At 36.6% G+C, this 25118-nt stretch overlaps 1 protein-coding gene across 5 annotated transcripts in view; it reads right to left on the reverse strand.

Annotated features, from left to right (window-relative positions):
• LOC105509639 (chromosome unknown open reading frame, human C11orf30) overlaps positions 1 to 25118 on the reverse strand; it is a 105879-nt gene that overhangs the window by 33444 nt on the left and 47317 nt on the right. For 4 of the 5 annotated variants that reach the window (XM_011938962.1, XM_011938960.1, XM_011938963.1 and 1 more), the window contains 3 exons: positions 22149 to 22403; positions 6483 to 6632; positions 3703 to 3873 (listed from right to left, as the gene is read on the reverse strand). In XM_011938962.1, coding sequence (XP_011794352.1) covers positions 3703 to 3873; positions 6483 to 6632; positions 22149 to 22403 — 576 coding nt within the window. The remainder of the gene's footprint in view (positions 1 to 3702; positions 3874 to 6482; positions 6633 to 22148; positions 22404 to 25118) is intronic. The other variant, XM_011938964.1, reaches the window with a different exon arrangement.

A 25118-nucleotide genomic window follows, 5' to 3' on the forward strand; every position in this document is an offset into this window, starting at 1 on the left:
ACAACAGAATTATACAAGTTCACTTGCTTAGCATTCTTTAGGGCAGATAATAAAACTCATGCATATATTCCTCTGTATCACAACACACAACAGAGCATCTGGCTCGTAGCATATCAGAAGGACCCACCTATATAGTCTTCACTTATAAAACAATCGAGATATAATGGGTGCAAATAACTGTAAATCCCATTTGGATAATAATGAACTATGATATTGATGCATTCCAGGCATTCTTATTTTTAAAAAAGATCCCTGTAAAAGTCTGGGCATTATAATAGGTAGGCTTAAAGAAGAACACAAAGTTATTGGCTCAGATTTTACTATTCTATTTATAGATTCTAAAATTACCTGACAATCTTGATCTCTTAGGTGAGGTTTTATGTTGCTTTGCTCAGAGAATGAACGAATGAAAAAGTACAAAAACAACAGCTTCTTTCCTGGACACTGTACTAAAGATCAGGAGAATTAAAGTTTTGCTATTGTCACAGGTTCTCATAATGTCCCCAGAATCAAGGTAGTGAGTTCAACTCTGAAGAATCCAATATAATTATTCATCTAACCCTCAACAAAGCTCACAAAAAAACATACAAATCTGATAATCTAATATATAAACATGTAAATAAATATTTGATTCTATAAAATATGAATTGGCCAGGCACAGTAACTGACGCCTATAATACCAGCACTTTGGGAGCTCGAGGCAAGTGGATCACCTGAGGTCAGGAGTTTGAGATCATCCTGGCCAACACAGTGAAACTGTTTCTGCTAAAAATACAAAAATTAGCCGAGTGTGGTGGCAGGCGCCTGTAATCCCAGGTACTCAGGAGGCTGAGGCAGGAGAATTGCTTGAACCCGGGAGGCAGGGGTTGCAGTGAGCAGAGATCACACCACTACATACATTCCAACCTAGGTGACAGAGCAGGACTCTGTCTCAAAAAAAAAAAGATATGAATCAACTCTAAAGATAGTCATGGATTCCATTTAACTGCTTGTTCTAATAAAAAGAACAAAGTGATCTTTCTAGAAAGTACTCTGGAAGCATTAAATTGCATTCTAGGATATTTATACAGAGGAAGTAAGAATTCCACAAAATAATTTATGTATAATAATGTTCATCATAGAATTATTTATAACGATACACACACACACACACACACACACACACAAGACAGCCTGTAAGCAACCTGAAACTTGCTACAATAAGAAAATGGTTAAATATGAGGGGGGGGTGTCAAAATACATTTACTAGCATGGGAAAATAACACTACTACAGGAAACAAGGATAAAATCTGACCATATTGGATCCCAATTAAAAAATATATATACACACACACATACATTTATACAAATAAATGAATAGCAAAATGAATAAAAAGAAATATACCTAAATTTTAACACAGTCCTATGGATAGTAAAAATCATAGGTTTTTAATTTTCCTTGAACCTTGCTGTAGTTTCCAAATTCCCCCACAATGAGAGGGAAAGTATCTTTTTTTAAGCCTTCTATTCTTATAGCTAGATGTGTGAGTGTATTTTAAGAAAAAAGCCAGACACAGTGGTTCATGCCTGTAATCCCAGCACCTTGGGAGGCCAAGGTGGGCAGATCGCTTGAGCTCAGGAGTCTGAGACCAGCCTGGGTGACACTCAAAACCCTGTCTCTAGAAAAAATACAAAAATTAGCCAAGCATGGCGGTGTGGGCCTGTAGTCTTAGCTACCTGGGAGGCTGAGGTATCAGGATTGCTTGAGCCCCGGAGGCTGATGCTGTAATGAGCCAATCACACCACTGCACCCTGGCCTGGGCAACAGAGTGAGACTTTGTCTTAAAAAAAAAAAAAGGAAAGTACTTCTTTTTTGTTTGGGGGAGATGGGACCCTAGAAAAAGCATCTGCTCATGGATGAAGACAGAAAACTGTGTAAATTCATTCAACCAGGCTTATCAATAAACAGGCAATGCAATGTTTATAGTAAACAATAAACAGTTTACTATAAACAGGCAATGAAAGATTTTAAAACTAACCTATAATCCCAGTATCATAGATCAACAATAATATTATAAAATAAGAAAACTGTCTTTATAGAGAACAGTGAGATGTAACACAAGGAATAAAACACTTTGGAATAAAAGTGTCAGTGAAGCAGAGAGAGAGACGTAATGAGCACCATGCAATGAATAAAGTTGTTTAAATTGTATGCCAAGTATATCCTGTAATGCTGGAAAAGTCTCTACTCATGTACACTCATGCACTTGAAGTAGCAACTAACCATGAATGGTTTTATAATTCAATACAAAGATGGATAACACGTTATACCTGTATAAGATACGTAAATTTCAAATGACATCTCTGCTTTTAGGAAAATGTGCTTGCTTGTATTGCTCTAATCAGGTACAAAGCAGCTACATTATGAATTAGGTCTGAAAATAGAGGACTCGTGACATCTAAACATTCCTTCAAGCTATATGAAACTACAAATTCACGTATAAGTAAAGAAAAATCCTTAAGGTCATAAAAAACTACCTACCAATGAAATACATGATCCCTTTTTGACAAATGTTTAATTGAGTAAGCGCTTTATACTATGTAAAGATACTGTGAAGTAATAAATTATAATTTAAGTTTTAACTGTTATTTAAAATATCCTCTTAAAAGCTGGAGTACGACGATTCTTCCCCTACTGGTTTCACCCTCCTCAGTCTGGCAAACATTGGATTTTCTCATTTACACTTAAAAGTAGAGCCAAAACTAACAGCTTTAAATACAGCACTTTATGCCAATACCGTGCTCTACTTTGCTTTTTTTTTTTTTTAACTCCCTGAGTTATCAGCAACATCAAATTACTGCCAGGAACTTCAATCCCTTGACTTTAAAATGTTAGAACAACTCACCTGGGGCATACAAAATATGACTCATCTACAAAAATGTTAGACAATTAAAGTCTACAGTCTTGCTTAATCGGAGATTATTTACATCATTTTAATTAAAAATAATAATCAATGAAAACAGATGCCATGTTAACATTCCACATTAGGGTTCACAACCCAAGAACTGCAGAGATTAATGAGCCAATAAAAACCAGGTATGGTTTCCACATACCAATAAATAGGCAGATGGTTGGCTTTCACTATTGAAGTAAAATATTTCTGAAAAGCAAAGTTAATATAAATGGCAAAAAGCAAATAAACTATTCAAATATTTTTAATAAACTAAAGTGACATTAGTAATTGAAATTATGAGATATGTTCCCTAAAACATATTTAGAACAAATAATAATTCTTCCACTTTCTAACTCTAATTGGTCTTGGACAGGTCAATTTGATCTCTCTAAACCCAAACCTATCTTCCTTTGTAAATTTAGCACAACAGCAACCACCTCAGAGTTGTTATGGGGTCTGAATGGGTTGACAAATAGGAGAATACTTTGCAAATGAAAAATCTCTATGCAAATATAAACTATAATCTTTCCACTCTGACTAAAAGCAACTAAAGTTTCTTTCCATTTTAAAACTATCAAAAGCTTTATATGTGAATATTGAATATTAAAACTAAAAACTATATTTAATCATGAAACATAAGGACTAAAACAAAGCTTTAGATTTCTAAGCAAAAAACTGAGATCAAATATAATCCTTCAATGAAATAAGTTCTTTTTTTTTTTCTCAATGAAGGCCATCTATACCTTTAACATATTTCAGATATACCTACCAGAAACTATATTACTGCTAATTATCTTGCCCCCCAAGGTAGCTAATGATTTGGGTACTACTGTAATGATGCTACCACTCGTAGTTTTCACATAGGTTGCAGCTCCAGGGGTTGCAGCCATCCGACCAATGGATGGGCTCACTGTTGGCCGGGTATAGGTTGCTTGTGTGCCTATAGAAAGGGAAAAGGCAAAAGAAAAAGTTGTCATTGCTTATAGAAGAATGATAACTAATACAGTTTAACTGTAATTCAATATAATCTATATTGCTCTAACTTGAAAATGGAATTTCAAGGTGTCAAGACATTAATTTATAATTTTACAGCCAGTTTTCAACACATATAGCAAGTACTACAGCCAAATCAATTTAAATTAGATTTTACACATAAAATTTTGTGATGTGTTGCATCAAATTACTAACCCAAGAAAAAGTAGAGTTAACTCTGTTCCCTTCTCCCACTACCCTTCTTCTACTAGTTTTATGCCAAAAGAAACAAATTTAATCATCTTTCCTGCCAGAGTATTTTAGATATTTCTGTCATAGATTTTAAGGTCTCTGCATCTTTTTTATGCTGTCTTAGTGCCAAACCCAATGTTGGCATTGAACAAATAAGGCAGTATTGTTTGTCTAAAATTTCACAAACTTTCATTGCTTTGTAATCTGCTACCCTCTAAATACACATCCATCTTTTAAAGGGTTGGTTATTCTATCATTTTAGTAAAGATTAAAGTTAAAGCTGCCTAGAGTTGCCAGGAATATTTCTCTTTAGCCTAAAATTTTCTCTATTTACATATTTCCTCAACTTTAGACCTGTTAGACTATTTTTCTTCATGTGTCTCAAAAGATTTTATATCCTTCCCCACTATTTCTAACACTTTTTTCTTTTTTCCAAACAGGAATTAAAAGCTAACTACATGAGTCTGTTGTAGTTTCTCACAAATCCAGTAACTCAGAAAGGCTATTCCTAAATTAAGCATCAATGCCTTAGGGAGAATGAAAAAAAAAAAATGACTAAGATAACATCATCTTCACTTGAAGAAATTTCTTTCATTATATGATAATCAAATTCATGGACCACTTTGATAGCCATTTTCAACACTCACCTCCTCCCCTGCAAAAAATGGTTTTACCAAGTTATTCACCTTTGAAAAATACAACCATTACCCAAAAAGGGAGAACGGGAAGAACAACAAGAAGAATTAGTTTAAATTGGTTATAAGCATACATCTGAATGGAAAAAAAAAAAAAAACCCGCAAAACTAGTGCAAATTAAATATGCTATATGGATATATAGTTTGAATTTGGCAAATTACATCTGGAAAAAATTCAAATTCAGTTTTTGTTTAAAAAAAGAAACACTTATTATAACACAGACACATAAACATAGACAAAATATTATTTTTCACTACTTTTCCATAACATGAGGAATCACATATGCATAACACTGTTATCTACTTAGAAAAGTTTAGGGGAAGTATGATAAAGTTAATACTAAAGAATAATAGTGTTTAAAAGCACAGGCTTTACATAGAGACAGAAAGCAGAATGGTGATGCCAGGGATTAGAGAAAGTGTGGAAATGAAGCATTGTTGAATGAGTACAAGAGTTTCAGTTTTGGAAGATGAAAATGTTTTGGAGATAGATGGTGCTGATGGTTATACAACAACGTCAATGTACTTAATGCCAATGAACTATATATTTGAAAATGGTAAATTTCATGTTATATATATTTTACTGCAATTTAAAAAACAAAAGAAAGCACAGGTTTTGGAGTTAAACTGGTTCAAACCCCAGTTCTGCCTATTTTTGGCTATGTTACCTTAGGCAAGTTGCTGAAAATGGAGATCATAAAGCCTAAAGGAGACTAAGTGCAATGTATGTAAAGACCTTTACACACTAGCCAATAAATGACAGCTTATAAGCTTGAGACAGGTATCATTTTACACTATTTAAATTCTGTCATCTAAATACTAGCCATCCTCAAAAAGTTTGGTTAAAGAGTCATACATTTAAAATAACAGTAAAGGCTAATTATAATATTAATAGTAACAACTATTGAGCACTATGCTGGGGACTTTCTACATACCTGATTTCATTTAGTACTTATAATAACCTTATGGCATAGGGATTATTATCCCATTTAAATAAACAGGAGAAAAAAACAAAAACAAATAAACAAAGAAAAATATTTAGAAGGATTAAGTAATCTGCTCAAGGCTACATTTTAGATAGTGTTACTATCCAAAATGTTCAACACTCACTTCCTCCAGCATATGCTGGTTGCTTGCCTATCAGAGCACAATGCCATTCTCTGCTTCCCTCAGTCTCAGCAATGCTTAGCAAACTGTAACGTAACATATACGCTTCTCAACTTCATCAGACTGAAATCCTTGTGGGTTGGGTCAATTTCATTCAACAAATCCTGACTGAGCACCTACTTACAGACTAGCTCTGTATATATGGTAAATAAAATGGAGATGGTCCGTTACCCTCATAGAGCTTATGGTTCAATAAAAGGAACAATATTAAACAAACCAACATACAACTAGATAGGTAAGAAATTATGAGAAGTGCTATAAAGCAAAAGAACAAAGGATCATCAGAAAGAATAACAAAAGAAAGTTAACATCAGGGTGGTAGGGGTGTGAGAATCAAGAAAGGCCTCTTTGAAAAACTGTCCCATAAATCTCTGTATCCCAAGTGTCAAGTATATTGCTGGTATAGAGAAATAGTTTGATGAATGTATGATGAATAAATGAACTGATGCTCAAAAGAACTTACCAGTAGGAGTGGTTACCAGTTTAGTTGTCATAATTGCACCATTACTGCTAACCACCATAATAGGAGAATTGCTACTGGTGGGTAGAGTTGCTGTCACCGGTTTGGGTAAGATTTTACTTGGTTGAACCTGTTGTGTGATGATTTTAACACCTTTGAAAGAAGAAAGATAAATCTCAGCACAAATTATTTTTAAATACATGTCCCTTATACCAACCCAAGAGGGCAGTAGTCACACACATTTACTCAGTCTTGCCTAAGGAGAAGTTTTTTTTAATACTGATGAAACTAAACTTTCATCCTCAAATTTCTATCTTTCTCAGTTTATTTCTCATTTCAGAAATGCAACTAAAACACTTACATTAACAAAGTTCATAAAGAAAAATCTTTTGTCTATGATTGTATTATATAAGAGCTTTCAAACCAAATTATCCACTGGACTTGAACTTTACAGGCAAATAATCCTTTCCATACAAATACTTAGGATGAAAGGACTAGCGTAAGAGGTCAAAAACAAAAGGTAATGTGCTTTTATGTATCCCCAACTTCGCCAAAATATTTGTACAACTCCTTAAACTTACATAAAAGCTGTTGAAAAATATAAAGACAAAGAACTTTTTTTGTTTGAAATTTTTAATTGCCTTCTTTTAAAATAATTTTTAACAGCTCACTTTGTCAAATACAGGATACAAAAAGATACATTATTTTTCTACCTATACAAAAAATGTGTGTGGACAAGAACTTGAAGGTGATAGGCAAAAATAAAATTAAAGTGCTACGGTGGTGATGTTATTATTTTTTTAAATTTTCTAAATTTTTCTTTATGCCATAATTATTACATTGACTTTCCAAACATAAACATTCCTTTAACCCTTTTTCCATTTAGAAAAAAAAAAGTGTAGCTTGCTGCCAGCATTCATTTAATTTTATATAAACACACTCTCTGAGGCTGAAACAAATCTGAGTGATTTTCAATATGAAAATAAAATATAAAAACTGTTTTTGAGAACTATGTTAACATCACACATAGGAATGCTGGCTTCTAGGATTTGACATTTTCTGCAACTGAGAATTACTATATTTTGTAAATGGAAATACCACTACTAAAAACAGAATGCTATAAATAGAATAATGTCTTTTGTTTCCAAAGTCAATATAATAGAGCAATGCAAAAATAATAATCAAAGCAAGATATTTCGTGGCAAAGTTATCTTGGAGTAAACGCTACAGCTGCAAGCGTCACCAGCAAGTATTCTCGGGGTAAATGAGAAAGGGGTTAAAAGAAAATTTCCTATGCCAACTGGAAAGTTAAATTGGTAGCTAATGAAGGAAATTTTTGGTAACACTCTTTCCCCACTACTATCTTCACTGAAATAATTCATGAGTTAAAATATGTTATTATAGACAACTAAAAATTATATTACTTTTTGAGATGGTGATTTAGGTTAAGACATTAGGAAGCAACCAGATCTATTTATTTAATAGCATTAAATAATTTTACATTTCTTGTAGCCAACAAAGTTGTTACAATTATGATATCTAAGTATCTAATTAGACAAGTTACATAATCTCTGTGACTCAGTCTCCTCCTCCATAAAATAATGATCCTATTAGTATATACCTCATAGGGCTGTTGTTAAGATTAAATAAATCACACCTGTAAAGTGCATAATGAACAGAAAAATTCAGTAAATAATTATTATGGAAATTTTAAAAATCTGATTATAATACATCTTAAGCACTGAGGTTTGTGGGGGGAATAATTTCTAGTATTTATTTCATTAGTGAATTACAGTAATTATTATTATTATTATTTTGAGATGGAGTCTCACTCTGTCCCCAGGCTGGAGTACAGTGGTGCAATCTCAGCTCACTGCAACCTCCACCTCTGGGTTTAAGTGATTCTCCTGCCTCAGCCTCCCGAGTAGCTGGGATTACAGGCACCCGCCACCACGCCCGGCTAATTGTTTTGTATTTTTAGTAGAGACAGGGTTTCACCATGTTGGCCAGGCTGGTTTTGAACTCCTGACCTCAAGTGGCCCACTGGCCTTGGTCTCCCAAAGGGATTACAGGCGTGAGCCACCAGACCCGGCCAGAATTAAGTAATTCTTAAAGCACACATAAAAAGAAGCTTCTAAAGAAATAACCACAGAGAGAAAAAAATTAAGATAATCATAAAATGACTTTGCTCAATTATATGCAAATAAGTTTAAAATCTGAATTAAATAGGTAACTTTCTAGGAAAGTATTACTTATCAATATTGACCCCAGAAAAGAGAAAAAATGTAGACAAATTTCCACAGATAAAATTTCAGGATCTGTGCCCCCTTGCCAAAAAGTAGCAGGCCCAGATAGTTACACTGCAGAATTCTACAGTCCTTTTAAAGGAAGTAATTCCAATGTACTTAAAGTCATTCCAAATACTGATATCTGGCATGGCGGCATGAGCTCTGCTGGCCCCCTAACCCAGTGAAATTGGTAAAAATTATAAAACAACCACCATTGAAAGGCTCCAGAAATGGTGCCAAGGGCAAATAGTAAATGAAAAACATCTACTCAAGAAAAACTCAAAAAATTCATTGAGAAAGGCAAGATCTGTGGTATTTAAACCAAGACCATTTCCTCCTTCCCCACTACTAGCTCAGCAAGGGGGACATTCCATTCCAGATGGCCGCAGTGAAGAACTCAGGGTTCCTTCTCTGCCAGCTCCCAGTTGAAAGGTTTTCTTCTCAGGAGAAACCAGACTTCAGATTATATCATCCTGCCCTCAGCTACCCACTGCTAAAGCTAAGTTCTGGGCAAGAGAAGTATGGATGTGAGAGCTCTCTTATTCTGCCCAGCCCCCAGTTTGGGGACAAAGCTCTACCTTGGGCACAGTACCACTGAGTATATTAAAGTACTGACAGCTCTTGCTCTGGCTTGTGAGGCAGTGACTCCACCACCAAGCGAGGCAAGCTATGAGGACCTCAGGCTGCTCCCCAACCCCTCACTCCCACTCAGTGAACACTCAGTGCCTAAAGCAGGGGTCTGTCAGGGAAGTCTGCCACTTACCCCACCCCAGATTCCAGAGTCCTGGCTCAGAGACTTTGCCAAAGGATAAAAATAATTCATAAAACAGATAGCACCTAATCTCTTCCCAAAGGAACTAACTCCATTTATATCAGAGCATGGAGAAGTTCAAGACCAAGGGCATTCTCAAGAACAGTGAAGGAAGCGGTGCAAGGCAACCAGAAAGAGATTCACAGATGTCATGAACATATAGTCTAGACTGCAGACAGTTTATAGGGAAGAAGCAGATAATATAAAAGCTGGGAAGAGCTTTTGTGAGGTTAGAAGAAATATCAAAAATGAACCCCAGAAACTATTCCTTCAAAGGAGTCAAAATTTGGATTATAGAGTAATGCATGCTCCAAAGCTTTCTGAAAACAACAGAGCAATCAGCCAGCAGTTAATAGAGTTTAACAGCTGGGTGTGGTCAAGGAAAGAACAGAAAAAAGCCAAACTAACACCACTGTCATCCCAAAGTGACTGTAAGTATACCCAGAGCAGTGCCTCCTTGAGGAGTAATATCAGATGCTTAGATGAAGGAGCACAGGCTGGAGAGGGAATAAAGACTTCACTAAAATAACTGATCCCATCACTAAACAAATAACTAGGCAAATAACAATAACAAATCCCTGGTGAGGGGAGACCAGTACCCAGGTACTGCATGGTCATCCCCCAGTATCCATGGAAGATTGCTTCCAGGACCCTGCTGATACTCAAATCTGTGGATGTTCCAGTCCTTTATAAAAAATGGTGTAGTATTTGTGAAACCTATGCACACCCTCCTGCATACTTTAAATCACCTCTAAATTACTTATAATACCTAATACAATATAAATGCTATGTAGCTGTTATGCTATATTGTTTCTGTATTTGTATTATTTTTTACTGTTGTATTATTATTTTTGTTGTCTTTTTCCTAAATATTTTTGATCCATGGTTGCTTGATTCTGAAGATGTAGAAGTTACAGATACAGAAGGCTGTATGTATATTATCTAAAATGTACAATTTCTAACAAAGACATAAGGAGGCAGGTAAAGAAACAGGAAATATTACCCATGCCTTAGAAAAAACAAACAACAGAAACTATAAGAGCAACCAGATGTCTGACTTAACTGAAAAATACTTTGAAAGAGTCATTACAAATATGTTCACAGAACTAAAGAAAAACATGTTTATAGAAGTAAAAATGGCTATGAGGACAATATTACATCAAATAAAGATCAATAAAGAGATAGAAATTATTTTTTAAAAAGAGCCAAACAGAAAATCTGGAGGTTAAAAGTAAAGTCACTGAACTAAAAAATGCACTAGAGGGGTTCACATGTAGATCTGAACTGGCAGAAGAAAGAATTCACAAATCTGAAAAATGATCAGTAGAGGTTTATGTGAGCTAAAGAACAAAGAGAAGAAAGAATGAAGAAAAATTAACAGAGCTTCAGAGAAATGTGGGACATTAAATACACCAACATACATATAACGGAAGTACCAGAGGTGGGAAGAGAGAGAAAAAAAGAAATATTCAAAGAAATAACAGCTGAAAACTTTCCAAATGTATTGAAAAGCAGTAACATACATGTTTAAGAAGCTCAACAAATTACAAATAAGATAAACACAAAGATCATAAACAGACATATGTCAGTAAAAATGCTGAAATTCAAAGACAAAAAGAAAACCTTGAACATAGCAAGAGAAAAACAACATACCACTTACAAGGGAATTGCAATAAAGTTACGTAAGAGCTGACTTCCCAGAGGAAACAATGAGGCCAGCAGGCAGTTGGATAACACATTTGAAGTGAAAAAACAAAAACAAAAACAAAAAAAACCCACCAACGAAGAATCCTATATTCAGCAAAGCTAGCTTTCAAAAATGAAGAAAGACTTTACCAAATAAACAAATCTGCGAGAATATGTTGCTAGCAGACCCACCTTACACGAGACACTAAAAGAAATTCTATGAATAGAAAGAATAAGGAAAAAGACAGTGATGTCTGCTCTTGACACTTCTATTCAATATTATACCACAAGTTCAAGTCAGAGAAAATGGGCAAAAGAAAAAAAAAAAAAGCATCCAGATTGAAACAGAAGAAACTCTACTCCATTTACAGACAACATGATCCTTTGTACTATTTAAAAAAAAAAAAAAGCATCCAGATTGAAAAAGAAGAAACTCTACCCCATTTGCAGATGACATGATCCTTTATATTATTAAAAAACAAAAAAAAAAAAAACAAGGAATCCACTAAAAGATATTATAACTAATAAATGAGACATGAGTTTGGAAAGGCTGCAGGAATACAAAGTCAACACACAAAAATTTATAAATTAGCAATATGCAATCTAAAAAGTGAAATTAACAATTGCATTCATAATAGCACCAAAAGAACAAAATAGGAGTAAATTTAACAAAAGAAATACAAAACGTATACTCTGAACACTACAAAACATTGAAAGAAATTAAAGATCTAAATAGGAAAGCATACCATGCTCACAGATCAGAAGATTTAACATTGTTAAGATGACAATACTCCTCAAATTAATCTATAGATTCAATGCAACCTATATCAGAATCTCAGCTGACTTCTTCCTAGAAATTGACAAGCTAACTCCAAAATTCATATGGAATTTCAAGAGACTCAGGATAACCAAAACAATCTTTAAAAAAAAAGAATTAAAAATCACAGGTGGGAGCCCCAGCATGGTGGCTCCTGCCTGTAATTTCAGCACTTTGAGGGGCTGAGGCAGGTGGACCACCTGAGGTCAGAAGTTCGAGACCAGACTGGCCAACATGGTGAAACCGTCTCTACTAAAAATACAAAAATTAGCTGGCCATGGTGGTACGTAGCTGTAATCCCAGCTACTCGGGAGGCTGTGGCAGAATCGCTTGCACCCGAGAGGCGGAGGTTGCGGTGAGCTGAGATCGCACAGCTGCACTCTAGCCTGGGTGACAGAGCAAGACCCAGTCTCAAAAAAAAAGGAAGAAGAAGGAGAGAACTCAAATGCTTCCTGATTGCAAAATTTACTACAAACCAATGGTAATCAAAACAGTATGGTACTGGCATAAGACATGTAGATCAATGGAACAGAATTGAAAGGCCAGAAATAAAACCATACAACTGCTTTTTGACAAAGATGCCAAGATCATTCAATGAGGGAAAAACAGTCTTTTTAAAAAATTCTGTTGGGACAAATGAAGAGATATGTGCAAAGGAATGAAGTGAGAGAGACCCTTACATCACACATATACAAAATTAACTCAAATGAATCAAACATTTACACTTAGAGGTAAAACTACCAAACTCTTAGAAAAAAACTTAGAGTAAATCTCTAACATACTGAATTTGGCAAAGGATTCTTGGTTATAACAATAAAAGCATGAGCAACAAAAAGGAAATAGAAAAGTTAGACATCAAAAACTACAGTATTTAATTTAACTTATTTATTTGAGACGGAGTCTTGCTCTGTCACCCAGGCTAGAGTGTAGTGGCGCAGTCTTGGCTCACTGCAACTTCTGCCTCCTGGGTTCAAGCAGTTCTCCTGCCTCAGTCTTCCGAGCAGCTGGGATTACAGGTGCACATCATCACGCCTGGCTCATTTTTTTATTTGTAGAGATGGGTTTTCACCATGTTGGCCAGGCTGGTCTCAAACTCCTGACCTCAAGTGATCCACCTACCTTGACCTCCCAAAGTGCTGGGATTACAGGCGGGACCACTGAGCCCAGCTAACTGCTGTGTTTTAAAAGATACCATCAAGAAAGTAAAAAGACAATTCAGACAATGAGATATAATACTTGCAAATTACATATCCGAAGCAACTGTACCTTTTTACATTCCCACCAGCAGATATAAACTGTACCATTTTACATTCCCATCACCAGAAATAAAACCATACATGTACATGTAAAATGGTATAGATATATATATTGCTCAATGGTAAATAGACACATAACCCAATTTTAAAATGGGCAAAGGATCTGAATAGCCATTTTTTCACGGAAAATATATAAAAGATCCAATAAGCACATGAAAACATGCTAAACATCATTAGTTATCAGGTAAGTACACATCAAAACCACAGTGAAATATACTTTACACAAAGCAGACTACTTAGAATCAGTGTAAGAGAATAACAAGTGTTGGCATGGATGTAGAGAAACCAGAACCCTCATACACTGCTGGTGGGAATGTAAAATGGTACCGTTGCTTTGGAAAACACGTCAGTTTATCAAACAATTAAACACAGAATTAACATATGATCCTGAGATTCCACTCCTAGGTATATACACAAGAGAACTGAATACCAAAAAACTTGCATACAAATATTTTTAGCAGCATTATTCGTAACAGCCAATAGGTGAAACAATCCAAATGCATATCAAAGGGCAAACAGATAAACAAAATGTGAATTTTAATTCGCCACAAAAAGGAATGAAGTACTGATACATGTTACAAGATGGATGAACCTTAAAAAGATTACATTAAGTTCAAGAAGCCAGTTACAAAAGACCATATATTTCTTTGATAACAAAGTTCAAAGTACAGAAATCTACAGACAGAAAATAATTAGTGGTTACTCGGGGTTGGGGGCAGGAAACTGAATGAATGGGTGCAAGGAGTAGTAGATCATATTATGGGGTTTTCTTTTGAAGTGAAGTGTTCTAAAATCAATTGTTATCATGGCTGAACATATCTGTGAATATATTAAATAACATTACATTGTACATTTTAAATGTGTTCATTGAATGCTTAGTCAATTATATTTCGATAAAGCTCTTTAAGAAAAAAATTTTCCAGGTTGAGCACAGTGGCTCACACCTATAATCCCAGTACTTTGGTAGGCCAAGGCAGGAGAATCACTTGAGGCCAGGTGTTTTAGACCAGTCTGGGCAACATGGCAAGACCCCAACTCTACAAAAAAATTTTTTTTAATTAGCCAGGTATGGTGGCATATGCTTGTAGTCTCGCCTGAGGCTAAGGCGGCAGAATTGCCTGATGTACTTAAGCCTGGGCAACACAGTGAGACCTTGTCTCTAAATAAATAAATAAAATTTAAACAAAAAATATTCCAGGGCATTAAAAAAAAAACACTTTCAAAATTCTTTCTTGGAAATACACATAATGCTCAAAGAAAAACCTGGCAAACACTGGACACAAAAAAGAAAATTACAGACTCAAATCACATTTGGTTATCAATATATTGTATTGTCTAACTTCATACCAGTTTAAATTTCAAAAGACTTAAATACAAAAATTATAAACCGTGATGGAAAATCTGGAAGCATTAAAGACCACAATGACAAATTCAACTACATATAAACAAATAGTGTTTTGCATAGAAAGCCCCATAAAGTCAAAAGACAAACAAATAAACTGGAAAAAAATCTGCAAATTATGAAACGCACAGAATGCCAATTATCCTGACAGTATGAGAATTCCCAGAAATTGATCCAATAGGAAAGTGGACAGTGGATACAGATATCACACAAAAAGCGAATTACAAAGGGCACTAAAACGTATAGTTTCTCAAACTCACTCTCAGTAAGATAAATGAAAAATAAAAAAAATACTAACATCCCCTCGCCACCATCACACTGGCAAAAATCCAATTGCTTGAAAATATACCGGTGGGAAGGCGGCACTGTGAGGAAACTGGGACTCATGTACATTACTGGTAGGAAAATAAATCGAAAATCCCAATAAGATGAAAACTTGGCAATATCTATCAAAACTGACACAGCAATCATACTTCTGGAACTTTATCCTACAGATACACTTACACACACAAAATGACATTATATAGGCTTGTTCACTGCATTTTGTTTGAATTTTTAAAAAAGAAAGACTGGAAACAACCTTACAGGGGATTCATTACATAAATTACGATTCAGGTATACTTTGTAGAGTTTACAGGTTCAGTTCCAGACCACTGAAATAAAGCAAATATCTCAATAGAGGAAGTCACACGAAAGTTTTGGTTTCCCAGTGCATATAAAAGTTATGTTTATACTATACTGTAGTCTATTATGTGTGCAATTGTATTATGTCTAAAAAAAAGTACATACCTTAATTTAAAATACTTCATTGCAGGCCGGGCACGGTGGCTCAAGCCTGTAATCCCAGCACTTTGGGAGGCCGAGATGGGCGGATCACGAGGTCAGGAGATCGAGACCATCCTGGCTAACACAGTGAAACCCCGTCTCTACTAAAAAATGCAAAAAAACTAGCCAGGCGAGGTGACGGGCGCCTGTAGTCCCAGCTACTCGGGAGGCTGAGACAGGAGAATGGCGTAAATCCGGGAGGCGCAGCTTGCAGTGAGCCGAGATCCGGCCACTGCACTCCAGCCTGGGCGACAGAGCAAGACTCCATCTCAAAAAAAAAAAAAAAAAAGGTAAAATACTTCATTGCTAAAAAATGCTAATGATCATCTGAGCCTTCAGAGAGGCATAATCTTTTTGCTGGTGGAGGGTCTTGTCTCAATGTTGATGGCTGTTGACTGGTCAGGTTGGTGGATACTGAAGGTTGGGGTGGTTGCAGCATTTTCTTAAAGTAAGACAACAGTGAAGTTGGCTGCATGGATTGATTTTTCCTTCTGTAAAAGATTTCTTTGTAGCATGGAATGCTGTTTTACAACATTTTACCCACAGTAGAACTTCTTTGAAAATGGAAGTCAATCCTTTAAACTTGCCATTGCTTTATCAACTAAGGTTATATAGTACTCTAAATTGTTTGTTGTCATTTCAACAACATCCACAGGACAGGGCACTATTACTTCATTAGAAGATTCCATCTCAAGAAACCACATTCATTGCTCATCCACGAGAAGCAACTCATCTAGTCAAGTTTTATTAGAAGACAGTTATTTCTCCCACTGAAGACCTGAACCACTCAAAGTCATCCAGAGAGGTTGGACTCCGCTTCCTCCAAGTTCCTATTAATGTTGATATTTTGACTTCCTCCCATGAATCAAAAATGTTCTGAATGCATCTAGGACAGTGAATCCTTTCCAGAAGACTGACTTTGCCCAAATCCATTAGAGAAATCATTATGGCAGCTGCAGCCTTACAAAATGCTTTTTTTTTTTTTTTTTGAGACAGTCAGCCAGACTGGAATGCAGTGACACAATCATAGTTCACTGCAGTCTCAACCTCCTGGCTCAAGCAATCCTCCCACCTCAGCCTCCCAAGTAGCTGAGACTACAGGCATGAGCCACAGCATGCCTGGCTAATTTTTAGAAAAAATTTTTTTGTAGAGACAGGGTCTCACCATGTTGCCCAGACTGGTCTCAAACTCCTGGGCTCAAACAATCCACCTGCCTCAGCCTCCCAAAGTGCTGGTGCTGGGGCTGCAGGCATAAGCCACCACACCCAGCCAAAAATTTATTTCTTAAGATCTGAAAGTTGAAATTATTCCTTGTTTCATGGGCTGCACAATGGATGTTATGTTAGCAGGCATGAAAATAATAGTAATCTTGTACATCTCCATCAGAGCTCTTGGGTGACTAGGTGCATTGTCAGTGGGTAGTAACATTTTGATAGGAATCTTTTTGCTTTTTCCTGAGCAGTAGGTCTCAATAGTGGGCTTAAAACATTCAGTAAACCATGCTGTAAACAGATGTGGTGTCATCAGGCTTTTTTGTTTCATTAATAGAGCACAGGCAGAGTAGATTTAGCATCCTTTTTAAGGATCCTAGCATTTTGCGAATGGTAAATGAACATCAGCTTCAACTTAAACTCAGCAACTGCATTAGTCCTTAACAAGAGAGTCAGCCTGCTCTTTGAAGCTTTGAAGCCAGGCATTGACTTCTTTATCTATGAAAGCCCTAGATGGCATCTTCTTCCACTAAAAGGCTATTTTGTCTACATTGAAAATCTGGTGTTTAGTGTAGCCACCTTCATCAACCATCTTAGTAGATCTACTGAATAACTTGCTGCAGCTTCTCCATCAGCACTTGCTGTTTCATTTTGCACTTTCACATTCTGTAGACGGTTTCTTTCCTTAAATTTCATGAACCAACCTCTGCTAGCTTCCAACTTTTCTTCTGCAGATTCCTCATTCTTCTGGCCTTCATAGAAAAGTTTATTAACTGGCCTAATTTCAGTATCATTGTGTCTTTGGAAACAAGCAGGCCCAAGGAGAGGGAGAGAGATGGGGGAATGTCCAGTTCGTGAAGCAGTCAGAGCACACACAACATTTATTGATTAAGTACATCATCTTACACGAGCATGGTTTGTGGTGGCCCAAAACAATTATAATAGTAACATCAAAGATCACTGATCACCGATTAAAGTAACAGATAAAAAAAAAAAAAAAACTTTTTTGAGTTATTGTGAGAATCATCAAAATGTGACACAGACATAACGTCATAACGTGAGTGCACACTGTTGGAAAAATGGTGCCTACAGACTTACTCGACATGGGGTTTCCACAAACCTTCAATTTGTAAAAAACACTTTGGGAGGCCAAGGAAGGCAGATCACCTGAGGTCAGGAGTTTGAGACCAGCCTGGCCAACATGATGAAACCCTGTCTCAACTAAAAATACAAAAATAAGCCAGGTGTGTTGGTGGGTGCCTATAATCCCAGCTACTCGGGAGGCTGAGGCAGGGAGAATTGCTTGAACCCAGGAGGTGGAGGCTGCAGTGAACCAAGATTGCACCACTGCACTTCAGCCTGGGTAACTCCATCTCAAAAAAACAAAAAACAAAAACAAACAGACAAACAAACAAAAAAACCCCACTAGTACTAGGAAGCACAATAAAGCAAAGTGTAATAAAACGAGGTATACCTGTATCACTGTAGAATGAAGAAGCAATTTAATTTTATGTATGGACTATATTAAAAAGATCTCTAAGATACATTGTTAAACGTTGGGGGAGAAAAGCAAGGTGCATGTGTTATGCTTTACAAGTGTGTAAAGGAGGGGAGGTATAAGAATCCATATTTAAATTTTCTTGTATATGTGGAGACTCTGACAATATATAAAAACTAAGCTTTTCTTAATGGCAAGGGAGAACTAGACAGAGGACAAGGATAGAGGACAAGTTATTCACTCTTAACTTTTTATACTGGTCAGTTTTTAAAGAATGCTTTCTCTATTCAAAAAAATAAAATATAGACCAGGTGCAGTGGCTCATGCCTATAATCTCAGTGATTTGGGATGCTGAGATGGGAGAACTGCTTTAGCTCGAGAGTTCAAGGTTACAGTCATTATGCTACCGCACTTCAGCCTGGGTGACAGAGCAAGACCCTGTCTCTAACAAAAAAATTAATAAACTGGCCGGGTTTGGTGGCTTATACCTGTAATCCTAGATCTTTGGGAGGCCAAGGCAGGGGGACTGCTTGAAGCCAGGATTCAAGATCATCCTGGACTATAAAGCAAGACCTATCTCTACAAAAATAGTAAAATTAGCCGAGTGTGGTGGCATACACTTATAGTCCCAGCTACTCTGAAGGTTGGGACAAGAGGATTGCTTGAGCCTAGGAGTTCAAGGCTGCAGTGAGCCATGATCACATCATTGCACTCCACCCTGGGTGAGAGAGTAAGACCTTGCCTAAAATTAATTAATATAGTAGAATGTAATAATTCATTCACAAATTAAAATGCCACTGATACAGATCTTAGAAACTGGTACCTTGCAGAAACAGGAAGTATTATATTAAGTAACTTTAAGTATTATATTAAGTAATTAATATAATTACTTATAATCTATTAGATATGCTGAAATCTCCCTTTTTTTACTAGAAAGATAAAATTATTTCAAATATAGAGTAATTTGCAGTGTAAAGGTCAAATGTGATAGGCAACACAAGTATTTTTTTTTATTGTTTTGGGTTTAGTTTTTTTTTTTTTTTTTGAGATAGGCTCTCACTCTGTTGCCCAGGCTGGAGTGCAGTGGTGTAATCATAGCTCACTGCAACCTCAAACTTCTGGGCTCAAGCAATCCTCCTGCTCCCTCCCAAGTAGCTAGGATTACAGGCACATGCCACCATACCTGGCTAATTTTTAAATTTTTTGTAGACACCAAAAAATAGTCTCTATAAAAGAGGTCTTGTTATGTTGCCCAGGCTGGTCTCAAACTCCTGGCCTCACATGGCCAACACATGTATATTGTAATACCATAAGCAAATGCTAAGAAAACAGAACAAAAATTATACTTTAAAATAATATATATAAGTCAAGATGAAACCCTAAAAATTCTTCAAGTAAACTACAAATAGGCAAGAAAAAAGAAACAAGAAATGAAACAAACAAAATAATAAAATGACACATGTAACCACTACCATATCAAAATTACCTTAAATGTAAATGATCTAAATAATATCATTTAAAAGTTAAAGATTGGGGCTGGGTGCAGTGGCTCATGCCTGTAATCCCAGCACTTTGGGAGGCCGAGGTGGGCAGATCACGAGGTCAGGAGATCAAGACCAACCTGGATAACACGGTGAAATCCCGTCTCTACTAAAAATACAAAAAATTAGCTGGGTGTGGTGGCAGGCGCCTGTAGTCCCAGCTACTCGGGAGGCTGAGGCAGGAGAATCGCTTGAATCCGGGAGACTGAGGTTGTAGTGAGCTGAGATCGCACCCCTGCATTCCAAGCCTGGGCGACAGAGCAAGGCTCCGTCTCAAAAAACAAAAAAAAGTTATAAGATTGGTTGGCCGGATGCAGTGGCTCACACCTGTCATTGCAGCACTTTGGAAGGCTGAAGTGGGCAGATCACTTGAGATCAGCATTTGAGACCAGCCCGGCCAGCATGGTGAAACCCTGTCTCTACTAAAAATACAAAAGTTACCTGCGTGTAGTGGAGTGCACCTGTAATCCCAGCTACCTTGGGAGACTGAGGCAGAAGACTTGCTTAAACCCAGAAGGCGGAAATTGCAGTGAGCCGAGATTGCACCACTGCACTCCAACCTGGGTGATAAAGCGAGACTCCATCTCAAAAACAAAAAAAAAAGTTATTGGCAAAGTTGATATGAGAATATATAACTATACTGTATGCTGTCTACAAGAAATTCACTTCAAATCTTACACAGGCTTTTCCAAAAATAGAAAGGAAAATAGAAAGGAAATAAATACTTCCAAACTCATTTTATGAGGCCAGTATTACCCTGACCAAAATCAGACAAAGGCAGTATAAAATAAGAATACTATGGCTGGGCACAGTGGCTCACGCCTGTAATCTCAGCACTTTGGGAGGCTGAGGCAGGTGGATCACCTGAGGTCGGCAGTTCGAGACCAGCCTGACCAATATGGAGAAACTCCGTTTCTACTAAAAATACAAAATTAGCTGGGTATGGTGGCACATGCCTGTAATCCCAGCTACTCAGGAGGCTGAGGCAGAAGAATAGCTTGAACCCAGGAGATGGAGGTTGCGGTGAGCCAAGATCGCACCATTGCACTACAGCCTGGGCAATAAGAGCGAAACTCTGTCTCAAAAAACAAAACAAAACAAAAATAATAAGAATACTACAGGCCAAAATGTCTCATGAATAGTGAGACAAATTGAATCCAGCAATGTATTTTAAAAATTGTATATCATGACCAAGTGGGATTTATTTCAAATACGCAAGGCTGGTTTAACAGAAAATCAATCAATATAATCCAGCATATCAATAGACTAAACAAGAAAAAACTTAATTGAACAGAAAAAACACTTGACAAAATCTAACACTCATTCATGATAAAAACTCCCCAAAAACTAGTAGCAGAAGTGCACTCTGTCAACCGGATAAAGAGCATCTATAAAAAGCCTACAGCTGATATCATACTTAATGGTTAAAGACTGAATGTTTTCTCCTTAAGATTAGGAACAAAGCAAGGATGTCCACTTCCCTCACTCTTTTTCATTCAGCATAGTATTGGAAGCTCTTGTCAATGAAATAAAACAAGAAAAAGAAATATACAGCATATTGATTGGAAAGGAAGAAATAAAACTGTCCCTATTTACAGATGACACAGTTGTGTACACAGAAAATCCCAAGGAATCTATGTAAATACTCTGAGAACTAACAAGTGAATTCAGCAAGGTCAAAGGATACAAGATCAACACTATTTTTATATACTAACAAAAAACATCTAGAAATTGAAATTAAAATCATAATACCAATTATAATCAAGCCAAGAAAATGAAATCTAACAAAACATACACAGAATCTGCATGCTGAAAGCTGTAAAACATTGTTGAAAAAGTCAAAGACCTAAATAAATGAAGAGACATACCATGTTCATAGGCTGGCAGACTCAAAAAACTGGTGAATAAAGAAGAATGACCATATCTTTTTTTTTTGAGACGGACTCTCGCTCTGTTGCCCAGGCTGGAATGCAGTGGCCGGATCTCAGCTCACTGCAAGCTCCGCCTCCCAGGTTTACGCCATTCTCCTGCCTCAGCCTCCCGAGTAGCTGGCACTACAGGCGCCCGCCACCTCGCCCGGCTAGTTTTTTTTTTTTTTTTTTTATTTTTTTTAGTAGAGACGGGGTTTCACCGGGTTAGCCAGTATGCTCTCGATCTCCTGACCTCCTGACCTCGTGATCCGCCCATCTCGGCCTCCCAAAGTGCTGGGATTACAGGCTTGAGCCACCGCGCCCGGCCAGAATTACCATATCTTATAAACATTTTCCAGTTACCTGACTCCTGTTTGATTTGGATGGTAGGTTTAATACCAGGTGGCAAAGGAGACTGCTGCGGCTGTTGCTGATGAGTTACTGGAGAAGGTTGGCCCACTTGTTGCTGTGCCTGCTGTTGCACTTGATATAACTGCTGCTTAGGAGATTGTTGATGTTGTTTAGGGAACTGCGCAAGAATCTGAGTTGGAGCACTCACTAAGCTTTTGGGGGAAGGAAGTCTGGTTGATGCCATTTTGATTGCTGATGTAGATACACCTGTAGAAACGGAGTAAGGGAAAGGAGAATTTGATAGGAAAGCAACATTAAAGTTACTTCTGGTTATCATAGTAGATAATAGTTTAAAGACTAGGGAAATCAACAAAAAGTACAATTTATTGAGCACCTAGTGTCAGATAAAATGTGTGGCACCTTACATATATGATATCTAGTCCTCAAACTCTGCAAGGGAGGTAACCATTGTTCTCAGATTTTAAAAACAAACTGATTTTCCCTTGGTGAAGAGTGAGAATGAAAGAAACAAATTATCAGACAGGATGTTCCCAGACCTGTCTCTTAACAGATTTTCTATTAGAAAATGTAGGTTCTCAATGTGAATAATATAAGAACAAAGCAATTTTATTAATTTTTGCATCTTATTTATATGTTATATATTTTCAAATATTATTTTTCAGGTACTAATCAGTCAATTTAAACATAGCATCCATGAAATAACTCACATTCATCTTTTGAACAAGATAAACTCATTTCCTTTTCTCTGAGAATGGTGAAGAGGAAAAAAAAATTTAAATAAAAACAGAAAAAGTCATTTCTTAAGAACTCTGAATCATTAAATCATCACATGAAAAGTTGTAAATGGGCATACTCAACATAGCCACAGCAAAAAGATTCTGATGATATGAGGTTCTTTTCAGTGGGATTCTAATATTAGCAAGCACACATAGGTAAGGAGTACTAGTAACTTTCACTAAAGATGTATGAGTTTCGGATATTCTTCCCTCTCCCAGTTTTTTCATCTGTAATTTTTCTGAATTCATCAACTATCTAAAAGGACTATTATCCGTCAATAAGTTAATATTCCTAACTGAGAGAACCTGGAATATAACTCATCATATTAACTTTTTAAGCATGCTTAAATGATAAAAAGAAACTAACAGCCTAATTCTCAAGTACTTAGGATGTTTTTCACACCTTCCTCTACCACATCCCCACCATGACAAATACACTGTCTTACAGAAAAGGTCTTAAATAATATCACGTTCATATGTACAATGTCTCTAGAGAATGATAAAGATGGAGGATAAAACTTGAGAAATCACTATGACTCTCTAGACCTCAGCATCCTCATTTGTTGAATTTTTCCTTGCCCTGTGTCTCTAAGAGCTGTTGCACAGATCAAGATCAATCACAGACTAAGGGACGCTTTGAAAGGAAACAAGAAGGCCAGGCATGGCAGCATGTACCTGTAGTCCCAGCTACTGAGGAGGCTGAGGTGGGAGGATCCCTTGAGCATAGGAGTTATAGACCGCAGTGAGCCACGATCATGCCACTATACTCCAGCTTACGTGCCAGAGTGAGACCCCCATCTCTTAAAAAAAAAAAAAAGAAGAAGAAGAAGAAGAAGAACTCAGCTGGGCTGAGGTAGCAGTATGCAGATGTCAGTGCCTGAGAGGAATGAGGACAGCATCTGCATAGGAGAGGAGGCAACAGCAGCAATAATGTGAGATTGGTTACATATCAGGAAACTGATAAATAAGTATATTCAAGATAATAGAAGTTAGGTTTTTCACTATCAAAGAGAGAGAGGAAACAAATTAACATGCAATGTTTGATTGAAATTGGATGTATCACTATGAACTCAGCTTTTAATATATGAAAATACAGATGTACATGTGTACACACACACACACACACACACACCCTAGCAATGAGCATATCCAGCACCCATCTCTTAGCTTCTAATTATTACTTTCTACTATAAGAAACTAAGACTTCTTGAAAAAATGACTGATTCCAAGGCTGGAGTAGGAAAAGTATAAGATGAACCTGGTAAACCTAAAAGACATGTTTTCCCCTCTTTTGTAATTTCTTTAAAAGAAAATCACCTGTTTAAAGCAAAAAAATTAAGGCAATGTGAAGTTCATAAATATATATAGAATTAAAGTGTATGACAACCATAGCACAAGGAAGGGAGAGAGGAAATAGAAGTACTCTTTTAAGATTCTAACACAATACATGAAATGGTATATTATTTCAAGGTAGACTGTTATACATTGAAAATGCATACTGTAAGCTCTAAAGCTGGATTCTCAACCAATAGTAATTTTTCTGCCTCTCCTCATCCCACAGGATATCTGACAATCACTGGAGACATTTTTTATTTTCATAACAGAGGTGAGGGGGCATATGCTACTGGCACCTAGTGGGTAGAGGTCAGGTTTATAATGCACAGGTCAGCCTCAAGAAAAAAAAATTATCTGGTCCAAAATGTCAAAAATATGGAGGTTGAAAACCCTTCTCTAGAGCAACTATTTTTTTTTTAAAGTGTAGCTACCGAGTGGAGGAAATAAAATGGAATCCTTAAAAAAAAAAAAAAAAAAAAAAAAAAATCAATAAATCTAAAAGAAGACTGGAAAAGAGAGGAAAAGGAACAAGGAACATGACAAATAAAAACAATTGCCAAGATGATAGGCTTAAACTCAATCCTACTGATAATTAATATTAAATGTAAATGGACTACACCTTCCAATTAAAGGTCAGAGATTATCAGACTGGGAAAAACAGACAGAACTATACAATGTTCATAAGAGATGTATTTTAAATACAAACGCACAGATGGGTTAAGAATACAATAGGCCGGGCGCGGTGGCTCAAACCTGTAATCCCAGCACTTTGGGAGGCCGAGACGGGCAGATCACGAGGTCATGAGATTGAGACCATCCTGGTTAACACGGTGAAACGCCGTCTCTACTA

The sequence above is a fragment of the Colobus angolensis genome, unplaced genomic scaffold (assembly GCF_000951035.1).
Source record: "Colobus angolensis palliatus isolate OR3802 unplaced genomic scaffold, Cang.pa_1.0 Scaffold179, whole genome shotgun sequence".
Classification (NCBI taxonomy): Eukaryota; Metazoa; Chordata; class Mammalia; order Primates; family Cercopithecidae; genus Colobus; species Colobus angolensis.